General features: G+C 68.0%; 1 protein-coding gene across 1 annotated transcript; it reads right to left on the bottom strand.

The window, feature by feature from the left end:
* On the bottom strand, window positions 1-24,886 carry LOC141737110 (polyunsaturated fatty acid lipoxygenase ALOX15B-like). Its single transcript, XM_074571726.1, has 14 exons — window positions 24,710-24,886; window positions 23,002-23,296; window positions 21,471-21,555; window positions 18,229-18,507; window positions 15,380-15,480; window positions 14,062-14,234; window positions 11,884-12,030; window positions 9,601-9,801; window positions 8,238-8,324; window positions 7,082-7,251; window positions 5,497-5,618; window positions 3,917-4,017; window positions 1,091-1,261; window positions 1-180 (listed from the first exon to the last, which is right to left on the bottom strand). The coding sequence occupies exons 1-14, from the start codon at window positions 24,884-24,886 to the stop codon at window positions 1-3; spliced, it is 2,289 nt and encodes a 762-aa protein (XP_074427827.1).

Below are 24,886 nucleotides of genomic sequence, written 5' to 3'. Positions count from 1 at the left end.
TCAGATGGCGACGCTCTCCTGGACGCGGGCGGGGTCCAGGTAGGGGTAGGGCAGCGGCAGCCCCCCATCGCGGCGCCGGATGCGCTGGGAGATGGCGCCCAGGCGGCGGCGGAAGGCGGCCAGGAGGCGCCGTGGGGCTGCCCCACTGAAGAGCTCCTGCGAGCGAGAACCCAGCGGGCGCTGGGGGGGGAGGGAAGGGCGTTAGGGGAGGGGGGGGCCCAGACCCCTTGGGGGGTCATGGGGGTCCCACCCAGACGTGTGGGTCCCATGGGGGTGTGGGACCACTTGGGGGTCACGGTGGGTCCCACATGGACGTGTGGGTCCCTTGGGGGTCTGGGACCACTTGGGGGTCACGGTGGGTCCCACATGGACGTGTGGGTCCCTTGGGGGTCTGGGACCACTTGGGGGTCACGGTGGGTCCCACTGGGACGTGTGGGTCCCTTGAGGGTCATGGGGGTCCCACCCAGACGTGTGGGTCCCTTGGGGGTCTGGGACCACTTGGGGGGTCATGGGGGTCCCACCCAGACGTGTGGGTCCCATGGGGTAGTCATGGGGGTCCAGGACCACTTGGGGGTCACGGTGGGTCCCACATGGACGTGTGGGTCCCCTGGGGGTCTGGGACCACTTGGGGGTCACAGTGGGTCCCACATGGATGTGTGGGTCCCTGGAGGGGTCATGGGACCACTTGTGTGTCCCACCAGGACATGTGGGTCCCATGGGGGTCAGGGGGTCTGGGACCACTTGGGGGTCACAGGGGGACCCACATGGTCCTGGTGGGACCCACAAGTGGTCCCATGACCCCTCCAGGGTGGTCATGGGTCATGGGGGGTCATGGGGGTCCGGGACCACTTGGGGGTCACGGTGGGTCCAACCGGGACGTGTGGGTCCCTGGGGGGTCATGGGGGGTCTGGGACCACTTGTGGGTCCCACCTGGACACATGGGACCCATTGGGGGGGGTCATGGGGGTCCGGGACCACTTGGGGGGTCACGGTGGGTCCCACCCCAATGTGTGGGTCCCTGGGGGGGGGTCGTGGGGGTCCGGGACCACTTGTGGGTCGCGGGGGGGTCCCTCCCTCCCCCCCTCCTCACCGGCTCCCCCCCCTCGTAGCTGACGACGCTGAGCAGGGCCAGGAGGGCGCCGGTGGCCCGGGGGGAGGGGAGGGTGGCCAGGAAGAGCTCGGGGGTGGCCACCTCCTGCCGGGGGGGCGGTGGCCGCCGCAGGCTCCCCGGCGTGTTGGGCATCCAGGCGGCGTAGTCGTACTTGGGGGGCGGGAAGTGGGGCGGTCAGTGGGGGGCGGGGGGCCCCCCCCGCCAACCTCCTCCAAGGTCACCCGGTTGCCAACGGGGCCACCCCGGGGGATTGGGAGCGGCCCCCAGGCCGCTGCGGCCACCGAGGTGGTGCCGTGGCCACCTCTGAGACCTAGATGGCTACTTGGGTCTCTCCACACCCCACGTCCCTCCATGTGCCCCCAGATGCCACCAAGGTGACCCCGTGGCCACCTCTGAGTCCTACATGGCTACTTGGGTCCCTCCAACCCCCATGTGCCCCAACGTCCCCCCAGATGCCACCAAGGTGACCCCGTGGCCACCTCGGAGCCCTGTGTGGCTCCTTGGGTCCCTCTACACTCCATGTCCCCCCAGATGCCACCAAGGTGACCCTGTGGCCACCTCTGAGACCTACACGACTACTTGGGTCCCTCCAACCCCCATGTGCCCCAAGGTCCCCCCAAGGTGCCACCAAGGTGGTGCCGTGGCCACCTCGGAGCCCTGTGCGGCTCCTTGGGTCCCTCCACCCTCCATGTCCCTCCATGTCCCCCCAGATGCCACCAAGGTGGTTCCGTGGCCACCTCTGAGACCCACACGGCTACTTGGGTCCCTCCACCCCACATCCCCCCACGTCCCTCCATGTCCCCCCAGATGCCACCAAGGTGACCCTGTGGCCACCTCGGAGCCCTATGTGGCTCCTTGGGTCCGTCTACCCTCCACGTCCCCCCAGATGCCACCAAGGTGGTTCCATGGCCACCTCTGAGACCTACATGGCTACTTGGGTCCCTCCAACCCCCATGTCCCCCCAGATGCCACCAAGGTGACCCTGTGGCCACCTCGGAGCCCTATGTGGCTCCTTGGGTCTCTCCACCCGCCATGTCCCCCCAGATGCCACCAAGGTGACCCTGTGGCCACCTCTGAGTCCTACGTGGCTCCTTGGGTCTCTCCAACCCCCATGTCCCCCCAGATGCCACCAAGGTGACCCTGTGGCCACCTCGGAGCCCTGTGTGGCTCCTTGGGTCCCTCCACCCTCCATGTCCCCCCATGTCCCCCCACATGCCACCAAGGTGACCCTGTGGCCACTTCTGAGACCTACACGGCTACTTGGGTCCCTCCACCCTCCATGTCCCTCCATGTCCCCCCAGATGCCACCAAGGTGGTTCCGTGGCCACCTCTGAGACCCACACGGCTACTTGGGTCCCTCCACCCCACATCCCCCCACGTCCCTCCATGTCCCCCCAGATGCCACCAAGGTGACCCTGTGGCCACCTCGGAGCCCTATGTGGCTCCTTGGGTCCGTCTACCCTCCACGTCCCCCCAGATGCCACCAAGGTGGTTCCATGGCCACCTCTGAGACCTACATGGCTACTTGGGTCCCTCCAACCCCCATGTCCCCCCAGATGCCACCAAGGTGACCCTGTGGCCACCTCGGAGCCCTATGTGGCTCCTTGGGTCTCTCCACCCGCCATGTCCCCCCAGATGCCACCAAGGTGACCCTGTGGCCACCTCTGAGTCCTACGTGGCTCCTTGGGTCTCTCCAACCCCCATGTCCCCCCAGATGCCACCAAGGTGACCCTGTGGCCACCTCGGAGCCCTGTGTGGCTCCTTGGGTCCCTCCACCCTCCATGTCCCCCCATGTCCCCCCACATGCCACCAAGGTGACCCTGTGGCCACTTCTGAGACCTACACGGCTACTTGGGTCCCTCCACCCTCCATGTCCCTCCATGTCCCCCCAGATGCCACCAAGGTGGTTCCGTGGCCACCTCTGAGTCCTACATGGCTACTTGGGTCCCTCCACCCCACATCCCCCCACGTCCCTCCATGTCCCCCCAGATGCCACCAAGGTGACCCTGTGGCCACCTCGGAGCCCTATGTGGCTCCTTGGGTCCCTCTACCCTCCACGTCCCCCCAGATGCCACCAAGGTGGTTCCATGGCCACCTCTGAGACCTACATGGCTACTTGGGTCCCTCCACCCTCCATGTCCCTCCATGTCCCCCCAGGTGCCACCAAGGTGACCCCGTGGCCACCTCTGAGTCCTACATGGCTACTTGGGTCTCTCCAACCCCCATGTCCCCCCAGATGCCACCAAGGTGACCCTGTGGCCACCTCGGAGCCCTGTGTGGCTCCTTGGGTCTCTCCACCCGCCATGTCCCCCCATGTCCCCCCACATGCCACCAAGGTGACCCTGTGGCCACTTCTGAGACCTACACGGCTACTTGGGTCTCTCCACCCGCCATGTCCCTCCATGTCCCCCCAGATGCCACCAAGGTGGTTCCGTGGCCACCTCTGAGTCCTACATGGCTACTTGGGTCCCTCCAACCCCCATGTGCCCCAACGTCCCCCCAGATGCCACCAAGGTGACCCTGTGGCCACCTCGGAGCCCTATGTGGCTCCTTGGGTCCCTCTACCCTCCATGTCCCCCCAGATGCCACCAAGGTGGTTCCGTGGCCACCTCTGAGTCCTACACGACTACTTGGGTCCCTCCAACCCCCATGTGCCCCAACGTCCCCCCAGGTGCCACCAAGGTGGTTCCGTGGCCACCTCGCAGCTCCGCGTGGGTGCTGGGGTCTGTCCCCTCCCCTCGTGCCCCTGCGTCCCCCCGTGTCCCCCCATGTCCCCGCGTCCCCCCGCGTCCCCCCGGGTGCCACCTGCCCGCTGTTGACGGCCGCGTGCCGGGCGGAGCAGCAGAAGATGATCATGGTGAGGAACTTGACCAGCTCGGGGCGGCTGCGCAGGGCGGAGGGGAAGCCTGGGGGGGGGAGGGGGCGGGGCGAGAGCTGGGCGCTGACCTCACCCCCCCCACGTGGCCCCGCCCCGCCCCGCCCTGCCCACCCCCCACAACCCACCCGGCCCCGTGGCCACCACGTGCTCGTCTCCTGGCGTGACCCTGGACACGCCCGCGCCCATTCCGTGTCTTGGCCATGCCCACGGACACGCCCATCCCGTGTCTTCACCATGACCATGGACACGCCCATCCCGTGTCTTCACCATGACCATGACCGTGGACACGCCCATCCCGTGTCTTCACCATGACCATGACCACGGACATGCCCATCCCGTGTCTTCACCATGACCATGACCGTGGACACGCCCATCCCGTGTCTTCACCATGACCGTGCCCACGGACACGCCCATCCCGTGTCTTGACCATGCCCATGGACACGCCCACCCCGTGTCTTGACCATGCCCATGGACACGCCCGTGCCCACCCCATGCCTTGACCGTGCCCGTGGACGTGTCCATGCCCACCCCATGTCCTGACCTTGACCCTGACCACGCCCGTGCCCATTCCATCTGTTCACCATGACCATGGCCATGACCACGCCCCTTCCACGTCTTGATCACGACCAGGACCACGGACATTCCGTGTCTCGACCGTGGCCATGACATGGACACGTCCATCCGTGTCTTGACCATGACCATGGACACGCCCCTGCCCATCCATGTCTTCACCATGACCACAACCATGGACATGCCTGTGCCCACTCTACGTCTTGACCTTAACCTTGACCATGACTGTGACCATAACCACGGACGTGCCCATCCTGTGTCCTGCCCGTGGCCATGACCATGACCGTGCCCATGGCCATGATGGCGGCCATGACTCTGATGGCAGACCTCGGCCATAACAGTGATGGTGGTCACGGTCGTTACTGGGGCGTGACCATGGCCACCACCATGGCCATGACCTTGTGGTCACCATGGACCATGGCCACCATGGACCTTGTGGTCACCAGGGACCGTGGCCAACACCATGGCCATGGCCACAACAGTCACCATCACTGTGGTGCGACCATGACCATGAATATGACCATCAGGACAACGTGACCATGACCGTGACGTGACCGTGACGTGACCATGATGTGACCACCACAACCACCATGACGGTCACCTTCATCATGGCCATTACTGGAGGGTGACCACAACCATGGCCACGATGGCCACCATCACCACGCATCATCATCACCGTGACATGACCACGACCGTGGCCATGACCATCATGATGATGTGACCATGACCATGACCATGACGTGACCGTGACCACCATGACAGTCACCTTCATCGTGGCCATTACTGTAGTGCAACCACAACCATGGCCACGACGGCCACCGTCACCCCGCGTGGTCATCACCAGGATGGGACCGCGACCACGGCCATCAGGAGGACGACGTGACGGCGCCCACGGCCACGGCCACGCCCACCACCGTCACCGTCCCCACGCCCCTACCCGTCTTCTCGTTGCCCAGGACGGCGTAGGTGAAGATCTCCCCCACCCAGTCCTGCAGCTCCTCGTCCTCGGCCACGTCACTGTCCTCGGGGTAGTAGAGGGCCACGATCCCCTCCACCAAACTGGGCCACCGCAGCCACCAGTGAGAGGCGGGGACGGGTCCCAGCGTCCCCCCCCCGGCACCTCCCAGCCCCGTGGTCCCATCTCCATCGTCCCCACCCCAATGGCCCCGTCCCTCTTGTCCCCATGCCCATGTCCCCACCACCATGTCCCATGCCCACGTCCCCATCCCCTTGTCCCCATCCCCATGTCCCCATGGCCATGGTCCCACCACCATGTCCCATCCCTCTTGTCCCCATCCCTGTTGTCCCCACCCCAATGTCCCCATCCCCGTTGTCCCCATGCCCACGTCCCCACCACCATGTCCCATTCCCATCGCCCCCATCCCCATGTCCCATCCCTGTGTCCCACCACCACGTCCCCATCCCCATGTCCCCACCCCCATGTCCCCATCCCTCTTGTCCCCATGGCCACGGTCCCACCCCCATGTCCCCATCCCTCTTGTCCCCATGGCCATGGCCCCACCACCCTGTCCCCAGCCCAAGCCCCATCCCCATCATCCCCATCCCCATGTCCTCATCGCTCTTGTCCCCATCCCTCTTGTCCCCATGGCCATGTCCCCACCCCATGCCCCATCCCTGTTGTCCCCATCCCTGTTGTCCCCATCCCCGTTGTCCCCATCCCCGTTGTCCCCACCCCAATGTCCCCATCCCCGTTGTCCCCATGCCCACGTCCCCACCACCGTGTCCCATCCCCATCATCCTCATCCCCATGTCCCCATCCCTGTGTCCCACCACCATGTCCCCATCCCCATGTCCCCATCCCCATGTCCCCATCCCTCTTGTCCCCATCCCTGTTGTCCCCATCCCTGTTGTCCCCACCCCAATGTCCCCATCCCCGTTGTCCCCATCCCCATGTCCCCATCCCCATGTCCCCACCCCTGTTGTCCCCACGGCCATGGTCCCACCCCCATGTCCCCATCCCTCTTGTCCCCATGGCCATGGCCCCACCACCCTGTCCCCAGCCCACGCCCCATCCCCATCGTCCCCATCCCCATGTCCCCATCCCTCTTGTCCCCATCCCTCTTGTCCCCATCCCTCTTGTCCCCATGGCCATGTCCCCACCCCATGCCCCATCCCTGTTGTCCCCATCCCTGTTGTCCCCATGCCCACGTCCCCACCACCGTGTCCCATCCCCATCATCCTCATCCCCATGTCCCATCCCTGTGTCCCACCACCACGTCCCCATCCCCATGTCCCCACCCCTGTTGTCCCCATGGCCATGGTCCCACCACCGTGTCCCCATCCCTCTTGTCCCCACCCCAATGTCCACATCCCTGTTGTCCCCATGGCGATGGCCCCACCACCATGTCCCACCCCCATGTCCCCATCCCCATCGTCCCCGTCCCTCTTGTCCCCATGCCCGTGTCCCCACCACCATGTCCCCACCCCATGCCCCAACCCTGCTGTCCCCACCCCTGTTGTCCCCACCCCACGTGTCATGTGTCCATCCCCCCCCGCCCCACCTCTCGATGGCCCCCCAGATCTCCAGGGCGTCATCGCGGTAGGGGTAGTGGGGCAGGTCGGTCACCCCCCGGTTCTCCAGGTCGTCGGGGACACACAGCTCCGTGTAGGTCAGCGCCGCCGTCCCCCGGGCCACCAGCTCCAGCGTCCCCTCCCGCCCCAGCGAGGTGGCCTGGGGACATCCGTCACCCCTCAGTGTCCTCCATCCTCCCCTCTGCACCCCCAGCTGCCCCCAGCCCTGGGGGACCCCGGTGTCCGGGTGCCACCAGAGGGGACCCCGGTGTCCAGGTGCCACCAAAAGGGACCTGGGTGTCCAGGTGCCACCAGGGGGACCTCAGTGTCCAGGTGCCACCAGAGGGGACCCCGGTGTCCAGGTGCCACCAAAAGGGACCTGGGCATCCAGGTGCCACCAGGGGGACCCCAGTGTCCGGGTGCCACCAGAGGGGAACCCGGTGTCCAGGTGCCACCACAGAGGACCCCAGTGTCCAGGTGCCACCAGAGGGGACGTGGGCATCCAGGTGCCACCAGAGAGGACCCCGGTGTCCAGGTGCCACCAGAGGGGACCCAGGTGTCCAGGTGCCACCAGAGGTGACCCCGGTGTCCAGGTGCCACCAGAGGGGTCCTGGGCATTCAGGTGCCACCAGAGGGGACCCCGGTGTCCAGGTGCCACCAGAGGGGACCACGGTGTCCAGATGCCACCAGAGAGGACCCCGGTGTCCAGGTGCCACCAGAGGGGACCCAGGTGTCCAGGTGCCACCTGAAGAGACCTGGGCATTCAGGTGCCACCAGAGGGGACCACAGTGTCCAGGTGCCACCAGAGGGGACCATGGTGTCCAGGTGCCACCAGAGAGGACCCCAGTGTCCAGGTGCCACCAGAGGGGACATGGGCATACGGTGCCACCAGGGGGGAACCCAGTGTCCAGGTGCCACCAGAGGGGACCTGGGCATCCAGATGCCACCAGAGGGGACCACAGTGTCCAGGTGGCACCAGAGGGGACCCAGCGTCCAGGTGCCACCAGAGGGGACCTGGGTGTCCAGGTGCCACCAGAGAGGACCCCAGTGTCCAGGTGCCACCAGAGGGGAACCAGCATCCACATGACACCAGATTTGACCCCGGTGTCCAGGTGCCACCAGAGGGGACCCCGGTGGCCAGCTGACCTGGTCGATGATCCCCCCGGGGTTGAGCAGCGTCTCCCGGGCCAGAATGTTGATGTGGAAGGTGAAGCGACAGTGGGGCATCAGGAGCTGGGGACACAGGGGGACGTCGGGACGTCATGGGGACACGGGTACGATGGGGACATGGGACTTTGGGGACAGGGGACATGGGGGCATTGGGCATGGGGATATGTGGGTGCTGGGGACGTGGGACATGGGGACATGGGACATTGGGGTAGGGGACATGGGGACATGGGGACATGTGGGTGGTGGGGACATTGGAATGGGGACATGGGGACATTGGGACATCATGGGGACATGGGGGACATGTGGGTGGTGGGGACGTTGGGATAGGGGACATGGGGACATTGGGACATCATGGGGACATGGGGACATGTGGGTGGTGGGGACATGGGACTTTGGGGACATGGGGACATTGGGACATCATGGGGACATGGGGGACACGTGGGTGGTGGGGCCATTGGGACATTGTGGGGACATGGGGACACGTGGGTGGTGGGGACATTGGGACAGGCGACATTGGGACATCATGGGGACATGGGGGATGTGGGTGGTGGGGACATTGGGACATCATGGGGACACGTGGGTGGTGGGGACATTGGGACAGGGGACATTGGGACATCCTGGGGACATGGGGACACGTGGGTGGTGGGGACACAGGACTTTGGGGACATGGGGACATTGGGACATCATGGGGACATTGGGACACGTGGGTGGTGGGGACACGGGACTTTGGGGACATGGGGACATTGGGACATCATGGGGACATGGGGACATGTGGGTGGTGGGGCCATTGGGACATCGTGGGGACATTGGGACATTGTGGGGACATGGGGGACATGTGGGTGGTGGGGACATTGGGACATCATGGGGACATGGGGACACGTGGGTGGTGGGGACATGGGACTTTGGGGACATGGGGACATTGGGACACCATGGGGACATTGGGACATCATGGGGACATGGGGACACGTGGGTGGTGGGGACACGGGACTTTGGGGACATGGGGACATTGGGACACCATGGGGACATTGGGACATCATGGGGACATGGGGACACGTGGGTGGTGGGGACACGGGACTTTGGGGACATGGGGACATTGGGCACAGGGATATGGGGACAGGTGGGTGGTGGGGACACGGGACATTGGGACGTGGGACGTGTGGGTGACGGGGACATGGGACTTTGGGGACATGGGGACCTTGGGTACGGGGATGTGGGGACATGGGGGACATGGGGGACGTGGGACATGGGGGACATGTGGGTGACGGGGACATGGGACTTTGGGGACATCGGGGTTTGGGGGGTGGGTGTGCGGCGTGTGGGGCGGCGTGTGGGGCGGTACCTGGTGGACGGGGTGGCTGTGGGGCAGGCGGTGGGTGGCCAGGGCGAAGGCCTCCCCCAGGAAGTGGCTGTGCAGCAGGTGGGTGACCATCTCGTGGAGGGCGAAGTGGGCCCCCCGCACCCACAGCTTGGCCAGGGCCCACCCCCAGGCGCCCCCCCCCGGCAGGAAGATGGGCGCCGTGGGGCCGGGGCGCTGGGAGAGCTGGGGGGGAGAGAGGGGACACGGAGGGAGGGGGTCAGTGGGGACGGGGACGGGGGGGACAGCGGGGATGGGGGGGACAGGAGGTGGGACGTGGGGGGAGGAGGGGGACACCGTGGGGAGCAGGGGGACATGGGACATGGGGACACCACGGGGACACCATGGGGACACCACGGGGACACGGGACATGGGGATATGGGGACATGGGGACACCGTGGGGACACCACGGGGACACCATGGGGACCATGGGGACATGGGACATGGGAACACCATGGGGACACCACGAGGGGACCATAGGGACATGGCACATGGGGACACCACAGGGACACCACGGGGACACCACGGGGGGACCATGGGGACATGGGGACATGGGACATGGGGACACCATGGGGGGACCATGGGGACATGGGGACATGGGACATGGGAACACCATGGGGACACCACAGGGGGACCATGGGGACATGGGACATGGGGACACCATGGGGGGACCATGGGGACATGGGACATGGGGACACCACGGGGACACCACAGAGGGACCATGGGGACATGGGACATGGGGACACCAATGGGGAGCAGGGGGACATGGGGACATGGGACGTGGGGACACCACAGGGACACCATAGGGACCAGGGAGAGATGGGACATGGGGACATGGGGACGACACGGGGACACCATGGGGACCAGGGGGACATGGGACATGGGGACACCATGGGGACACCATGGGGACACGGGGACACGGGGACATGGGGACAGGGGACACAGGGACACCAGGATGTGGGGATGCAGGGACAGGGGGACAGGGGGGTGATGGGACTCCAGGATATGGGGACAGGGGGACACCAGGACATGGGGACACGGGGACATGGGGCCATGGGGACACCAGGACATGGGGACATGGGGACACCGCAACATGGGGCCATGGGGACACCAGGACACAGGGACACGAGGACATGGGGCCATGGGGACAGGGGGCCATGGGGACATAGGGACACCAGGACATGGGGACATGGGGACACCAGGACACCAGGACATGGGGACACGGGGCCATGGGGACACCAGGACATGGGGCCATGGGGCCATGGGGACACCAGGACACGGGGACACAGGCACATGGGGCCACTGGGCCATGGGGACACCAGGACATGGGGACATGGGGACACCAGGACACCAGGACATGGGGACACCAGGACATGGGGACATGGGGACACCAGGCCATGGGGGCACCGGGCCATGGGGACACCAGGACATGGGGATATGGGGACATGGGGACATGCGGACACCAGGACATGGGGATATGGGGCCATGGGGACACCAGGACATGGGGCCATGGGGACACCAGGCCATGGGGACACCAGGACATGGGGACTCAGGGACACGGGGACACGGGGACATGGGGACACGGTGACATGGGGACATGGGGACACCAGGACATGGGAACATGGGAACATGGGGCCATGGGGACACCAGGACATGGGGCCATGGGGACACTGGGCCATGGGGACACCAGGACATGGGGATATGGGGCCATGGGGACACGGGGCCATGGGGACACCAGGACATGGGGACACCAGGCCATGGGGACACCGGGACATGGGGACACGGGGCCATGGGGACACCAGGACATGGGGACATGGGGACACGGGGACACCAGGACACCAGGACATGGGGGCACCAGGCCATGGGGACACCAGGACATGGGGACATGGGGACACCAGGACATGGGGACGTGGGTACATGGGGACACCAGGACATGGGGACATGGGGACACCAGGACATGGGGACGTGGGGACGTGGGGACACCAGGACACCAGGCCATGGGGACACAAGGCCATGGGGACAACAGGACATGGGGACATGGGGACACGGGGCCATGGGGACACAGGGACATGGGGACACGGGGCCATGGGGACACGGGGCCATGGGGACACAGGGACATGGGGACACCAGGACATGGAGACACTGGGACATGGGGACACCAGGCCATGGGGACACGGGGACACAGGGACATGGGGCCATGGGGACACAGGGACATGGGGACACCAGGCCATGGGGACACGGGGACACGGGGCCAGGGGCCGGGGGTACCTGGATGGCGAGGGGCAGGAGGCGGCGGCGGGGGCTGAGCCAGAGCAGGCAGAGGGGGGCGGCCAGGAAACGGGGCTCGGCCCCCCCCCGGCCCCCCGCGGGGACCCCCTCCAGCAGCGCGTAGTCGGCCAGGAACACCCGCCCCCCCTGCGGCCCCCCCGCGTCACCGCCCCGAACACCGGGGTGCACCCCCCTCCCCCCGGCACCCCCACCCCCCCCCCGGGCGACCGGGACCCCCCCCCAGCGACAGGGGGTGTCCCGTCCCCCCCCAAAAAAACCTATGGGTGCTCCCCCCCCCGGGACCCCCCCACCCCATCCTGGGCGACCGGGACCCCCCCCAGTGACAGGGTCCCCCCCCCCAAAAAAAACACCCCATGGGGGCTCCCCCCCAGGACCCCCCCACCCCATCCCAGGCCCCAGTGACAGGGTCTGTCCCCCCCCCCCAAAAAAAAACAGGGGTGCTCCCCCCCCCGGGACCCCCCCACCCCATCCCAGGTGACCGGGACCCCCCCCAGTGACAGGGTCGTCCCCCCCCCCAAAAAAAACCCCATGGGGGCTCCCCCCCCGGGACCCCCCACCCTGCCCCAGAGCCCCCACGTCCCCCTGGTGTCCCCAAATCCCACGTCCCTCGTCCCCCCCCGTCCCCGGGTCCCCTCCGTGTCCCCAGGGTGTCCCCACGTCCCCTCGTGTCCCGTGTCCCCAGGGTGTCCCCAGGTCCCATCTCCCCACACCCCACGGTGTCCCCATGTCCCCCCCATGTCCCCACGGTGTCCCCATGTCCCCTCTGTGTCCCACGTCCCCGTGTCCCCATAGCCCACGTCCCTTGTCCCCCACCGTCCCCATGTTCTCCCCGTGTCCCTTGTCCCCATGTCCCCATGGTGTCCCCGTGCCCACGTCCCCACACCCCACGGTGTTCCCGTGTCCCCATGTCCCCTCGGTGTCCGATGTCCCCATGGTGTCCCCGTGGTGTCCCCGTGCCCACGTCCCCACTTCCCCCAACCCCACGGAGCCCCCATGTGCCACGTCCCCATAGCCCACGTCCCTTGTCCCCCGCTGTCCCCATGGTGTCCCCATGTCCCTTGTCCTCATGGAGTCCCCGTGTCCCCACACCCCATGGTGTCCCTGTGTCTCCATGTCCCCGTGTCCCCATGGTGTCCCCATGGTGTCCCCATGTCCCCATGTCCCATGTCCCCCTGGTCCCCATGGTGTCCCCACGTCGTCCCCATGTCCCCGTGGTGTCCCCATGTCCCATGTCCCCCTGGTCCCTATGGTGTCCCCATGGTGTCCCCATGGTGTCCCCACGTCCCATGTCCCATGTCCCCATGGTGTCCCCATGTCCCCATGTCCCATGTCCCCCTGGTCCCCATGGTGTCCCCACGTCGTCCCCATGTCCCCGTGGTGTCCCCATGTCCCATGTCTCATGTCCCCATGTCCCCATGGTGTCCCTGTGGTGTCCCCATGTCCCATGTCCCCATGGTGTCCCCATATCCCACCTCCCTTGTCCCCCACTGTCCCCATGTTCTCCCCATGCCCCTTGTCCTCACGTCCCCATGGTGTCCCCATGCCCACGTCCCCACATCCCCACACCCCACGGAGCCCCCGTGTCCCCAGACCCCATGTCCCTTGTCCCCCACTGCCCCCATGTTCCCTCCGTGTCCCCATGTCCTCCTGTCCCCGTGGTGTCCCCATGTCCCCACACCCCGTGGTGTCCCCATGTCCCCCTGTCCCCATGGTGTCCCCACGTCCCCACACCCCATGGTGTCCCCGTGTCCCCCTGTCCCCATGGTGTCCCCACGTCCCCACATCCCATGGTGTCCCCATGTCCCCCTGTCCTCATGGCGTCCCCATGTCCCAACACCCCATGGTGTCCCCATGTCCCCATGTCCCCATGGTGTCCCCACGTCCCCACACCCCATGGTGTTCCCATGTCCCCCCATGTCCCAACACCCCATGGTGTCCCCATGTCCCCATGGTGTCCCCACAGCGTCCCCACGTCCCCATACCCCATGGTGTCCCCATGTCCCCATGTCCCCCCATGTCCCCACACCCCATGGTGTCCCCACGTCCCCACACCCCGTGGAGCCCCCGTGTCCCGTGTCCCCGTAGCCCGCGGCCCTTGTCCCCCGCTGTCCCCACGTCCCCCCGCCACGCGTCCCCCCCACCGCCCCCCGGTCTCACCTCCATCTCGCGCTGGAGGGTGGTGGCGGGGCCGAGGCTGGGGGCCACCATGGGGGGGGTGACGGGGAAGTTGGGGGGCAGGCGGGAGCAGCGGCGCAGCAGGAGGGGGTTCACCCCGCTCAGGTACTGCTCCCCGAAGAAGGCGTCGTCCTGCCAGTGCCGCACCACGTACTCTGGGGACACGGGGACCCCCCCTCGCTGCCACACCCACCCCCCACCCCCCCGGGACCCCCAGAACCCCCTGGTCCACGGCCCCCGGGCCCCAACATCCCCACGGCCCCCCGGGGCCCCTGTCCCCAAAGCCCCGGGTCCCCCTGAGCCCCCTGAACCCCCGTCCCCAAACCCCCCTGTCCCCAAACCCCCCCCGTCCCCAAAGCCCCGGGTCCCCAAACCCCCCCCCGTCCCCAACCCCCCACATCCCCTGTCCCCAAACCCCCCTGTCCCCAAACCCCCCGGGTCCCCCCAGACTCCCCTGTCCCTTGTCCCCAAAACCCCGGGTCCCCCTGAGCCCCCTGAACCCCCGTCCCCAACCCCCCTGTCCCCAACCCCCCCACATCCCCTGTCCCCAAACCCCCCGGGTCCCCTGTCCCCAAACCCCCCTGTCCCCAACCCCCCCACATCCCCTGTCCCCAAACCCCCCGGTCACCCCAGACCCCCCTGAACCCCCATCCCCAAACCCCCCTGTCCCCAAACCCCCCGGGTCCCCCCAGACTCCCCTGTCCCTTGTCCCCAAAACCCCGGGTCCCCCTGAGCCCCCTGAACCCCCATCCCCAACCCCCCTGTCCCCAAACCCCCCCCGTCCCCAAAGCCCCGGGTCCCCAAACCCCCCCCCCTTCCCCAACCCCCCACATCCCCTGTCCCCAAACCCCCCTGTCCCCAAACCCCCCCCGTCCCCAAAGCCCCGGGTCCCCAAAGCCCTGGGTCCCCCCAGACCCCCCTGTCCCTTGTCCCCAAACCCCCCTGTCCCCAACCCCCCCACATCCCCTGTCCCCAAAACCCCCGGGTCCCCAAACCCCCCCCATCCCCAAAACCCCCGGGTCCCTTGTCCCCAAACCCCCCGGGTCACCCCAGACCCCCCTGAACCCCCGTCCCCAAACCCCCCCATCCCCAAACCCCCTGTCCCTTGTCCCCAAACCCCCAGGTCCCCCCAAACCCCTGTGTCCCGTGTCCCCAACCCCCCCTGTCCCCTGTCCCCAAACCTCTGGGTCCCTTGTCCCCAAACCCCCTTGTCCCCAAACTCTGGGTGTCCCCAAACCCCTGGGTCCCCCCGAAGCCCCGTGTCCCCCGTCCCCACCCCCGTGTCCCCCGTGTCCCCCACCGCTGATGGGGGTCCCCGGCCGTCCCAGCGCCTCCCGCACGTCATCGAAGCTGCGCCAGGAGCCACCGCAGCCGAGTCCCCGCAGCCGCACCCGCACCTGGCTGGGGACAGGGGACACCACGGGGACACCATGGGGACAGGGGACGCGGGGACGTGGGGGCACTGCGGGGACACGGGGACAGGGGACACCATGGGGACACCATGGGGACAGGGGACGCGGGGACGTGGGGGCACCGCGGGGACACGGGGACAGGGGACACCACGGGGACACCATGGGGACAGGGGACACGGGGACGTGGGGGCACTGCGGGGACACGGGGACAGGGGACACCATGGGGACACCATGGGGACAGGGGACGCGGGGACGTGGGGGCACCGCGGGGAGATGGGGACAGGGGACACCACGGGGACATCATGGGGACAGGGGACATGGGGACGTGGGGGCACCGCGGGGACACAGGGACAGGGGACACCACGGGGACACCATGGGGACAGGGGACACGGGGACGTGGGGACACCATGGGGACACGGGGACAGGGGACACCACGGGGACACCATGGGGACAGGGGACACAGGGACATGGGGGCACCGCAGGGACGCCATGGGGACAGGGGACACGGGGACGTGGGGGCACCACGGGGACATGGGGACGTGGGGGCACCATGGGGGACAGGGAACATGGGGACACCATGGGGACACCATGGGGACAGGGGACACGGGGACATGGGGGCACCGCAGGGACACGGGGACAGGGGACACCACAGGGACACCATGGGGACAGGGGATGTGGGGGCACCACGGGGACACAGGGACGTGGGGACACCATTGGGGACAGGGGACACGGGGACACGGGGACGTGGGGACACCACGGGGACACCATGGGGACAGGTGACACGGGGACGGGGGGACACCACAGGGACACGGGGACATGGGGGCACCATTGGGGACAGGGGACACGGGAACGTGGGGACACCATGGGGACATGGGACATGGGGACATGGGGGCGCCGCGGGGACACAGGGATGTGGGGGCACCATTGGGGACAGGGGACATGGGGACACCATGGGGACACGGGGATGTGGGGACACCACGGGGACACCATGGGGACACGGGGACGTGGGGGCACCACGGGGACACCATGGGGACAGGGGACACGGGGACATGGGGACACCGCGGGGATGTGGGGACACCACGGGGACACCATGGGGACAGGGGACACGGGGACATGGGGGCACCGCGGGGACACGGGGACGTGGGGGCACCATGGGGACATGGGGACACAGGGACACGGGGACATGGGATGTGGGGACACCACGGGGACACGAGGGCATGGGGACACCACGGGGACACAGGGACGTGGGGGCACTATGGGGATGTGGGGACACAGGGGCATGGGGACAAGGGATATGGGGACACCACAGGGACACGGGGATGTGGGGACACCATGGGGACACCATGGGGACACGGGGATGTGGGGACACCATGGGGACATGGGGACTTGGGGGATGGGGCCATGGGGCCACCATGGGGACACCATGGGGTGCAGGGAGGTGGGACATGGGGACTTGGGAACATCATGGGGACATGGAGGGAGACACGGGGACACCATGAGATGTGGGGCCGTGGGGACATGGAGGGGACACGGAGGGGACACGGAGGGGACATGGGGACAGTGGGGGACAAGGGACATGGGACATGGGATATGGGGACACCAAGGGGACATGGGGATGTGGTGCCACCACGGGGACATGGGGCCACCACGGGGACATGGGGATGTGGGGCCACCAGGAGGCCATGGGGACACCACGGGGACACGGGGCCATGGGGGATGGGGCCATGGGGACACCACGGGGACACCACGGGGACACCGTGGGGTGCAGGGACAGAAGACAGGGGCCATGGGGACACCATGGGGACACCACGGGGTGCAGGGACGTGGGACGTGGGGACTTGGGAACATCATGGGGACATGGAGGGAGATATGGGGACACCATGAGGTGTGGGGACATGGGGACACCATGGGGTGTGGGGCTGTGGGGACACCGTGGGGTGTGGGGACACGGGACGTGGGGACACGGGCCTGGGGACACCATGGGGTGTGGGGCCGTGGGGACATGGAGGGGACATGGGGACAGTGGGGGACAAGGGACATGGGATATGGGGACAGCATGGGGCCACCACGGGGACATGGGGATGTGGGGCCACCAGGAGGCCATGGGGCCACCACGGGAACACGGGGCCATGGGGGATGGGGCCATGGGGCCACCATGGGGACACGGGGACATGGGGGATGGGGCCATGGGGACACCACGGGGACACGGGGACATGGGGGATGGGGCCACCACGGGGACACCGTGGGGTGCAGGGAGGTGGGACATGGGGACTTGGGAACACCATGGGGACATGGAGGGAGACATGGGGACACTGTGAGATGTGGGGCCGTGGGGACACTGTGGGGTGTGGGGCCACGGGGCCATGGGCCTGGGGACACCATGGGGCCACTAGGGGGGCCGTGGGGCCATGGAGGGGACATGGAGGGGACACGGGGACAGTGGGGGACACGGGACATGGGATATGGGGACACCATGGGGACACCAAGGGGACATGGGGATGTGGGGCCACCAGGAGGCCATGGGGCCACCACGGGAACACGGGGCCATGGGGGATGGGGCCATGGGGCCACCACGGGGCCACCGTGGGGTGCAGGGAGGTGGGACGTGGGGACTTGGGAACCCCATGGGGACATGGAGGGAGACATGGGGACACCGTGGGGCGTGGGGCCGTGGGGCCACGGGCCCGGGGACACCATGGGGCCAGCGTGGGGCCACGGAGGGGACAGTGACACTGACGCGGTGGCGGCGCGGGCGGCGATGTTGGCCCGGTGGCCCAGGGGAAAGGCCAGGCTGGGGGACAGCGGGGGGGGGGCCGGGGCCGGGGCCGATGACGAAGGTGACGGCGACGATGATGAAGGTGACGGTGAGGATGAAGGTGACGGTGAGGATGAAGGTGACGGTGGCGACGGTGCCCGGGGGGGGGCCGGGGGGGCCGCGGCGGGCGGTGGCCAGGGACAGAGGGCGGGGGGCAGCGCCCGCAGCATCCAGGGCCACCCCGGGGCGTAGGGAGCCCACCTGGGGGGGCACGGGACGCTGCCCCCAGTGCTCCCAGTGCTCCCAGTGCCCCCCCAGTGCCCCCCCAGTGACAGCCCAGTGACAGCCCAGTGACACCCCAGTGCTCCCAGTGCTCCCAGTGCTCCCATGCTCCCAGTGCCCCCCCAGTGCCCCCCCAGTGACACCCCAGTGAAATCCCAGTGCTCCCAGTGCCCCCCCAGTGCCACCCCAGTGCTCCCAGTGCCCCCTCAGTGACACCCCAGTGACTTCCCAGTGACACCCCAGTGACACCCCAGTGCCCCCCCAGTGCTTCCAGTGCTCCCAGTGCTCCCAGTGCCCCCCCAGTGCCCCCCCAGTGACATCCCAGTGACATCCCAGTGCTCCCAGTGCCCCCCCAGTGCCCCCCAGTGACAGCCCAGTGCTCCCAGTGCTCCCCCTAATGCCCCCCCAGTGACACCCCAGTGCTCCCAGTGCTCCCAGTGTCCCCCCAGTGCTCCCAGTGACACCCCAGTGACATCCCAGTGACATCCCAGTGCTCCCAGTGACATCCCAGGGCTCCCAGTGCCCCCCCAGTGACATCCCAGTGCTCCCAGTGCTCCCAGTGCCCCCCCAGTGACATCCCAGTGACATCCCAGTGCTCCCAGTGCCCCCCCAGTGACATCCCAGTGACATCCCAGTGACATCCCAGTGCCCCCCCAGTGACACCCCAGTGCCCCCCCAGTGCTCCCCCAGTACCCCCCCAGTGACACCCCAGTGCTCCCCGTGCTCCCAGTGCCCCCCCCAGTGCTCCCAGTGCTCCCAGTGACACCCCAGTGACATCCCAGTGACATCCCAGTGCCCCCCCAGTGCTCCCAGTGCCCCCCCAGTGCCCCCCCAGTGCCCCCCCAGTGACATCCCAGTGCTCCCAGTGCTCCCAGTGCTCCCAGTGCCCCCCAGTGACATCCCAGTGACATCCCAGTGCTCCCAGTGCCCCCCCAGTGACATCCCAGTGACATCCCAGTGCTCCCAGTGCTCCCAGTGCCCCCCCAGTGACATCCCAGTGACATCCCAGTGACCCCAGTGCCCCCCCAGTGACATCCCAGTGACATCCCAGTGCTCCCAGTGCCCCCCCAGTGCCCCCCCAGTGACACCCCAGTGACTTCCCGGTGACACCCCAGTGCTCCCCCAGTGACATCCCAGTGACATCCCAGTGCTCCCAGTGCCCCCCCAGTACCCCCCCAGTGCCATCCCAGTGCTCCCAGTCCCAACCCAGTGCTCCCAATACGCCCCCAGTGACATCCCAGTGCCATCCCAGTCACCCACCAGTGCCCACCCAGTGCTCCCAGTCCCATCCCAGTGCTCCCAGTCCCAACCCAGTGCTCCCAGTATCCCCTCAGTGACATCCCAGTGCTCCCAGTACCCCCCCAGTGACACCCCAATGACACCCCAGTGACATCCCAGTGGTCCCAGTGCCCCACCAGTCACCTCCCAGTGACCTCCCAGCACCCTCCCAGTCATCCCAGTCCTCCCAGTCCCATTCCAGTGCCGTCCCAGTGCTCCCAGTCTCATCCCAGTGCTCCCAGTCACCCACCAGTCACCTCCCAGTGACCTCCCAGCACCCTCTCAGTCCCCTCCCAGTACTCCCAGTCCCATCCCAGTGCTCCCAGCCACCTCCCAGGCCCCTCCCAGGCCCCTCCCAGTGCTCCCAGTGCTCCCAGACCCATCCCAAATGCTCCCAGTCCCCTCCCAGTGCCCTCCCAGTCCCCCTCAGAGCCCGCCCAGTTTATCCCAGTGCCCTCTCAGTCCCTCCCAGTGCCTCCCAGTCCCCTCCCAGTCCCCCCCAGTGTTCCCAGCGCCTCCCAGTCCCCCCCCAGTGCCCTCCCACTTTTCCCAGTCCCCTCCCAGTGCCCTTCCAGTGCCTCCCAGTCTGCCCAGTCCCCTGCCAGTGCATTCCCAGTTTATCCCAGTGCCCTCCCAGTCCCCTCCCAGTGCCCTCCCAATTTTCCCAGTCCCCTCCCAGTCCCCACCCAGTGTTCCCAGTCCCCTCCCAGTCCCCTCCCAGTGTTCCCAGTCCCCTCCCAGTTTTACCAGTCCCCTCCCAGTCCTCCCAGTGCCCTCCCAGTGTTCCCAGTGCCTCCCAGTGCCCTCTCAGGCCCCACCCAGTGCCCCCCAGACCCCTCCCAGTCCCCTCCCAGTTTTCCCAGTGCCCTCCCAGTGCCCTCCCAATGTTCCCAGTCCCCTCCCAGTCTCCTCCCAGTCCTCCCACTCCCCTCCCAGTCCCCTCCCAGTGCCTCCCAGTGCCCTCCCAGTGCCCTCCCAGTGTTCCCAGTGCCTCCCAGTTCCCTCCAAGTGCCCCCCAGTGTTCTGAGCACCCTCCCAATCCCCTCCCAGTGCCCTCCCAGTGTTTCCAGTTCCCTCCCAGTCCCTCCCAGTCCCTCCCAGTCCACTCCCAGTCCCCTCCCAGTGCTCCCAGTGCCCTCCCAGTGCCCTCCCAAAGCTCCCAGTCCCCTCCCAATCCCCTCCCAGTGCCCCCCAACCTCTCCCAGTTTTCCCAGTCCCCCCCCAGTGCCCTCCCAGTTCCCTCCCAGTGTCCCCCAGTGTTCTGAGCACTCTCCCAGTCCCCTCCCAGTGTTCCCAGTGCCTCCCAGTGCCCTCCCAGTCCCCTCCCAGTGTTCCCAGTGCCTCCCAGTTCCCTCCAAGTGTCCCCCCCGTGTTCTGAGCACTCTCCCAATCCCCTCCCAGTGCCCTCCCAAAGTTCCCAGTCCCCTCCCAGTCCCCTCCCAGTGCTCCCAGTGCCCTCCCAGTGCCCTCCCAAAGCTCCCAGTCCCCTCCCAATCCCCTCCCAGTGCCCCCCAACCTCTCCCAGTTTTCCCAGTCCCCCCCCCAGTGCCCTCCCAGTCCCCTCCCAGTGCTCCCAGTGCCCTCCCAGTGTCCTCCCAGCGTTCCCAGTGCCCCCCAACCTCTCCCAGTTTTCCCAGTCCCCTCCCAGTGCTCCCAGTCCGTACTGGAAGGCCTCCCGCCGCTCCCTCCTCTCCTCCTGGCGCTGCTGCAGCAGCTGCGGCTCCCGGGCGGCCATGCGGGGGGTCCGGGCTGGGGGACACGGGGACACAGGGGGACACGGGGGGACACGGGGACAGGGGGGTCACGGGGGACAGTCCCCCCAGTGCCTCCAGTTCCCTCCCAGTGCTCCCACTCCCCACGTCACGGCAGGGGATGGGACTCACAGGTGGCCCCAGGGCCCCACGGCGTCCCCACGGCGTCCCCCCCACGTGTCCCCTTGTCCCCACGGTGTCCCCATGGTGCCCCCTTGTCCCCACGTCCCGCCCTGTGTCCCCATGTCCCCACACCCCATGGTGGCCCTGTGGCCCCATGTCCCACCTCCTCATGGTGGCCCCATGGTGGCCCCTTGTCCCCATGTGTCCCCACGTCCCCGTGTCCCACATCCCCATGATGTCCCCATGGTGTCGCCACGTCCCCATGTCCCCCCATGTCCCCCCACGTCCCCATGTCCCCCCATGTCCCCATGTCCCCACACCCCATGGTGTCCTCATGGTGTCCTCATGGTGTCCCCATGGTGTCCCCATGTCCCACACCTCCATGGTGTCCTCTTGTCCCCATGGCACCTCCTGTCCCCGTGTGTCCCCATGTCCCACCATGTGTCACCATGACCCACCTCCTCATGGTGTCCCCATGGTGTCCCCATGTCCCCCCCGGTGTCCCCATGTCCCCACACCCCATGGTGTCCCCATGGCGTCCCCACGTCCCCATGGCACCTTCTGTCCCCTGTGTCCCCACGTCCCACCTCCTCATGGTGTCCCCACGGTGTCCCCATGTCCCCATGGCACCTCCTGTCCCCTGTGTCCCCATGTCCCCCTGTGTGTCCCCATGTCCCCACACCCCATGGCGTCCCCATGTCCCCATGGTGGCCTCATGGTGTCCCCGTGTCCCCATGTCCCACCTCCTCATGGTGTCCCCATGGTGGCCCCACGGTGTCCCCTTGTCCCCATGGCACCTCCTGTCCCCGTGTGTCCCCACGTCCCCCCGTGTGTCCCCATGTCCCACCTCCTCATGGTGTCCCCATGGTGTCCCCTTGTCCCCATGGCACCTCCTTGTCCCCGTGTGTCCCCACATGTCCCTGTGTGTCCCCATTTCCCACCTCCTCATGGTGTCCCCATGGTGTCCCCTTGTCCCACATCCCCATGGTGTCCCCACGGTGTCCCCTTGTCCCCATGTCCCACCTCCTCATGGTGTCCCCATGGTGTCCCCTTGTCCCACATCCCCATGGTGTCCCCACGGTGTCCCCTTGTCCCCATGTCCCACCTCCTCATGGTGTCCCCATGGTGTCCCCACGGTGTCCCCTTGTCCCCATGGCACCTCCTTGTCCCCTTGTGTCCCCACATGTCCCTGTGTGTCCCCATTTCCCACCTCCTCATGGTGTCCCCTTGTCCCCCCGTCCCCCCGTGGCCCCCCGTGTCCCCCACCCCCGTGGTGTCCCCACGTCCCCTCCTGTCCCCTCCTGTCCCCGCGTCCCCGCACCGGTGGCCTCCCGCAGCTCCAGGCAGCCGCTCTCCAGCCAGCGGTGGCAGGGGAAGGTGACCGTGGGGGGGCCCCCGTCGTCCCCGTCCCCCTCGACGTCGTCCCCCTCGTCGTCCCCTTTGTCGCCCCCCTGGTCGTCGCCCCCCGCCTCGTCCCCCTCCCCCAGGGGCCCGGTGACGGTGACGCTGGCGCAGAACCAGCGGTCGGGGACAAGGGACACCAGCGGCTCCTTCCAGACCCGCAGCAGCAGGAGGGTCCCCAGGGGCTGCGCCGAGGCCACCGAGGCCACCACCGTCTGCGCCCGCACCCGCCGTCACCCCCGCGCCCGGGGCTCCCAGTGCCCCCCAGGGCTCCCAGTGCCCCCCCTCAATGCCCCCCGGGGCTCCCCAGTAACCCCCAGTGCTCCCAGTGCCCCCCAGTAACCCCCAGTGCCCCCCAGTGCCCCCCAGTGCCCCCCCAGGGCTCCCAGTGCCCCTCAGTGCCCCCCAGTAACGCCCAGTGCCCCCCAGTAACCCCCAGTGCTCCCAGTGCCCCCCAGTAACCCCTAGTGCCTCCCAGTGCCCCCCAGTGCCCCCCCAGGGCTCCCAGTGCTCCCAGTGCCCCCCAGTAACGCCCAGTGCCCCCCAGTGCCCCCCAGTGCCCTCCAGTGCCCCCAGTAACCCCCAGTGCCCCCCAGTGCCCCCCCAGGGCTCCCAGTGCTCCCAGTGCCCCCCAGTAACCCCCAGTGCCCCCCAGTGCCTCCCAGTGCCTCCCAGAGCCCCCCAGTGCTCCCAGTAACCCCCAGTGCCCTCCAGTGCCCCCAGTGCTCCCAGTGCCCCCCAGTGCCTCCCAGCGCCCCCCAGAGCTCCCAGTGCTCCCAGTGCCCCCCAGTGCCTCCCAGTGACCCCCAGTGCCCCCCAGAGCTCCCAGTGCCCCCCAGTAACCCCCAGTGCCCCCCAGTGCCTCCCAGTGCCCCCCAGTGCCCCCCAGAGCTCCCAGTGCCCCCCAGTAACCCCCAGTGCCCCCCAGTGCCTCCCAGTGCCCCCCAGAGCTCCCAGTGCCCCCCAGTGCTCCCAGTGCCCCTCAGTGCCCCCCAGGGCTCCCAGTGCCCCCCAGTTCTCCCAGTCCCCTTGCAATCCCTTCCCAGTGGTCCCCAGTCCCCTCCCAGTCCCTCCCAGTGCCCCCCAGTTCTCCCAGTCCCTTCCCAGTGCCCCCCAGTCCCTTCCCAGTCCCTCCCAGTGCCCCCCAGTCTCTTCCCAGTGCCCTCCCAGTTCCTCCCAGTTCCCCCCAGTTCCTTTCCAATCCCTTCCCAGTGCCCCCCAGTCCCTTCCCAGTCCCTCCCAGTCCCTCCCAGTGCCCCCCAGTCCCTTCCCAGTCCATCCCAGTGCCTCCCGGTGCCCCCCAGTGCTCCCAGTCCCCTTCCAATCCCCTCCCAGTGCTCCCCAGTCCCTTCCCAGTCCCTCCCAGTCCCTCCCAGTGCCCCCCAGTCCCTTCCCAGTGCCTCCCAGTGCCCCCCAGTGCTCCCAGTCCCCTTCCAATCCCCTCCAAGTGCCCCCCAGTCCCTTCCCAGTCCCTCCCAGTGCCCCCCAGTGCTCCCAGTCCCCTTCCAATCCCCTCCCAGTGCCCCCCAGTCCCTTCCCAATCCCTCCCAGTCCCTCCCAGTCTCTCCCAGTGCCCCCCAGTCCCTTCCCAGTGCTCCCAGTCCCCCCCAGTGCCCCCCCGCACTCACGGAGCCGGGGCGCAGGCGGTGGCGGGGCCAGTCGAGGTGACAGGGGGGGCTCTGGCCCCGCGTCCCCACCAGCCGCAGGGTGACGGTCGCCAGCGTCCCCCCCCCCCACGCGCCCCCCGTTGTCACCCGCAGCCGGTACCGCACCCCCCCGGGCGCGGGGGGGTCACCGGGGGCCAT

The sequence above is a fragment of the Larus michahellis genome, unplaced genomic scaffold, assembly GCF_964199755.1.
Source record: "Larus michahellis unplaced genomic scaffold, bLarMic1.1 SCAFFOLD_340, whole genome shotgun sequence".
NCBI lineage: Eukaryota > Metazoa > Chordata > Aves > Charadriiformes > Laridae > Larus > Larus michahellis.
This window is presented reverse-complemented; position numbering and strand designations above follow the sequence as displayed.

Excerpts from the sequence above, each read along its gene's own strand:
- LOC141737110 (XM_074571726.1), bottom strand. The coding sequence starts at position 24,886 with ATGGCCCCCGGTGACCCCCCCGCGCCCGGGGGGGTGCGGTACCGGCTG. Across the intron at positions 14,235-15,379 it reads GCCGGGGACCCCCATCAGCG|AGTACGTGGTGCGGCACTGG; the intron begins GTGGGGGACACG and ends CCGTGTCCCCAG. Across the intron at positions 1,262-3,916 it reads CGGCCGTCAACAGCGGGCAG|TACGACTACGCCGCCTGGAT; the intron begins GTGGCACCCGGG and ends CCGCCCCCCAAG.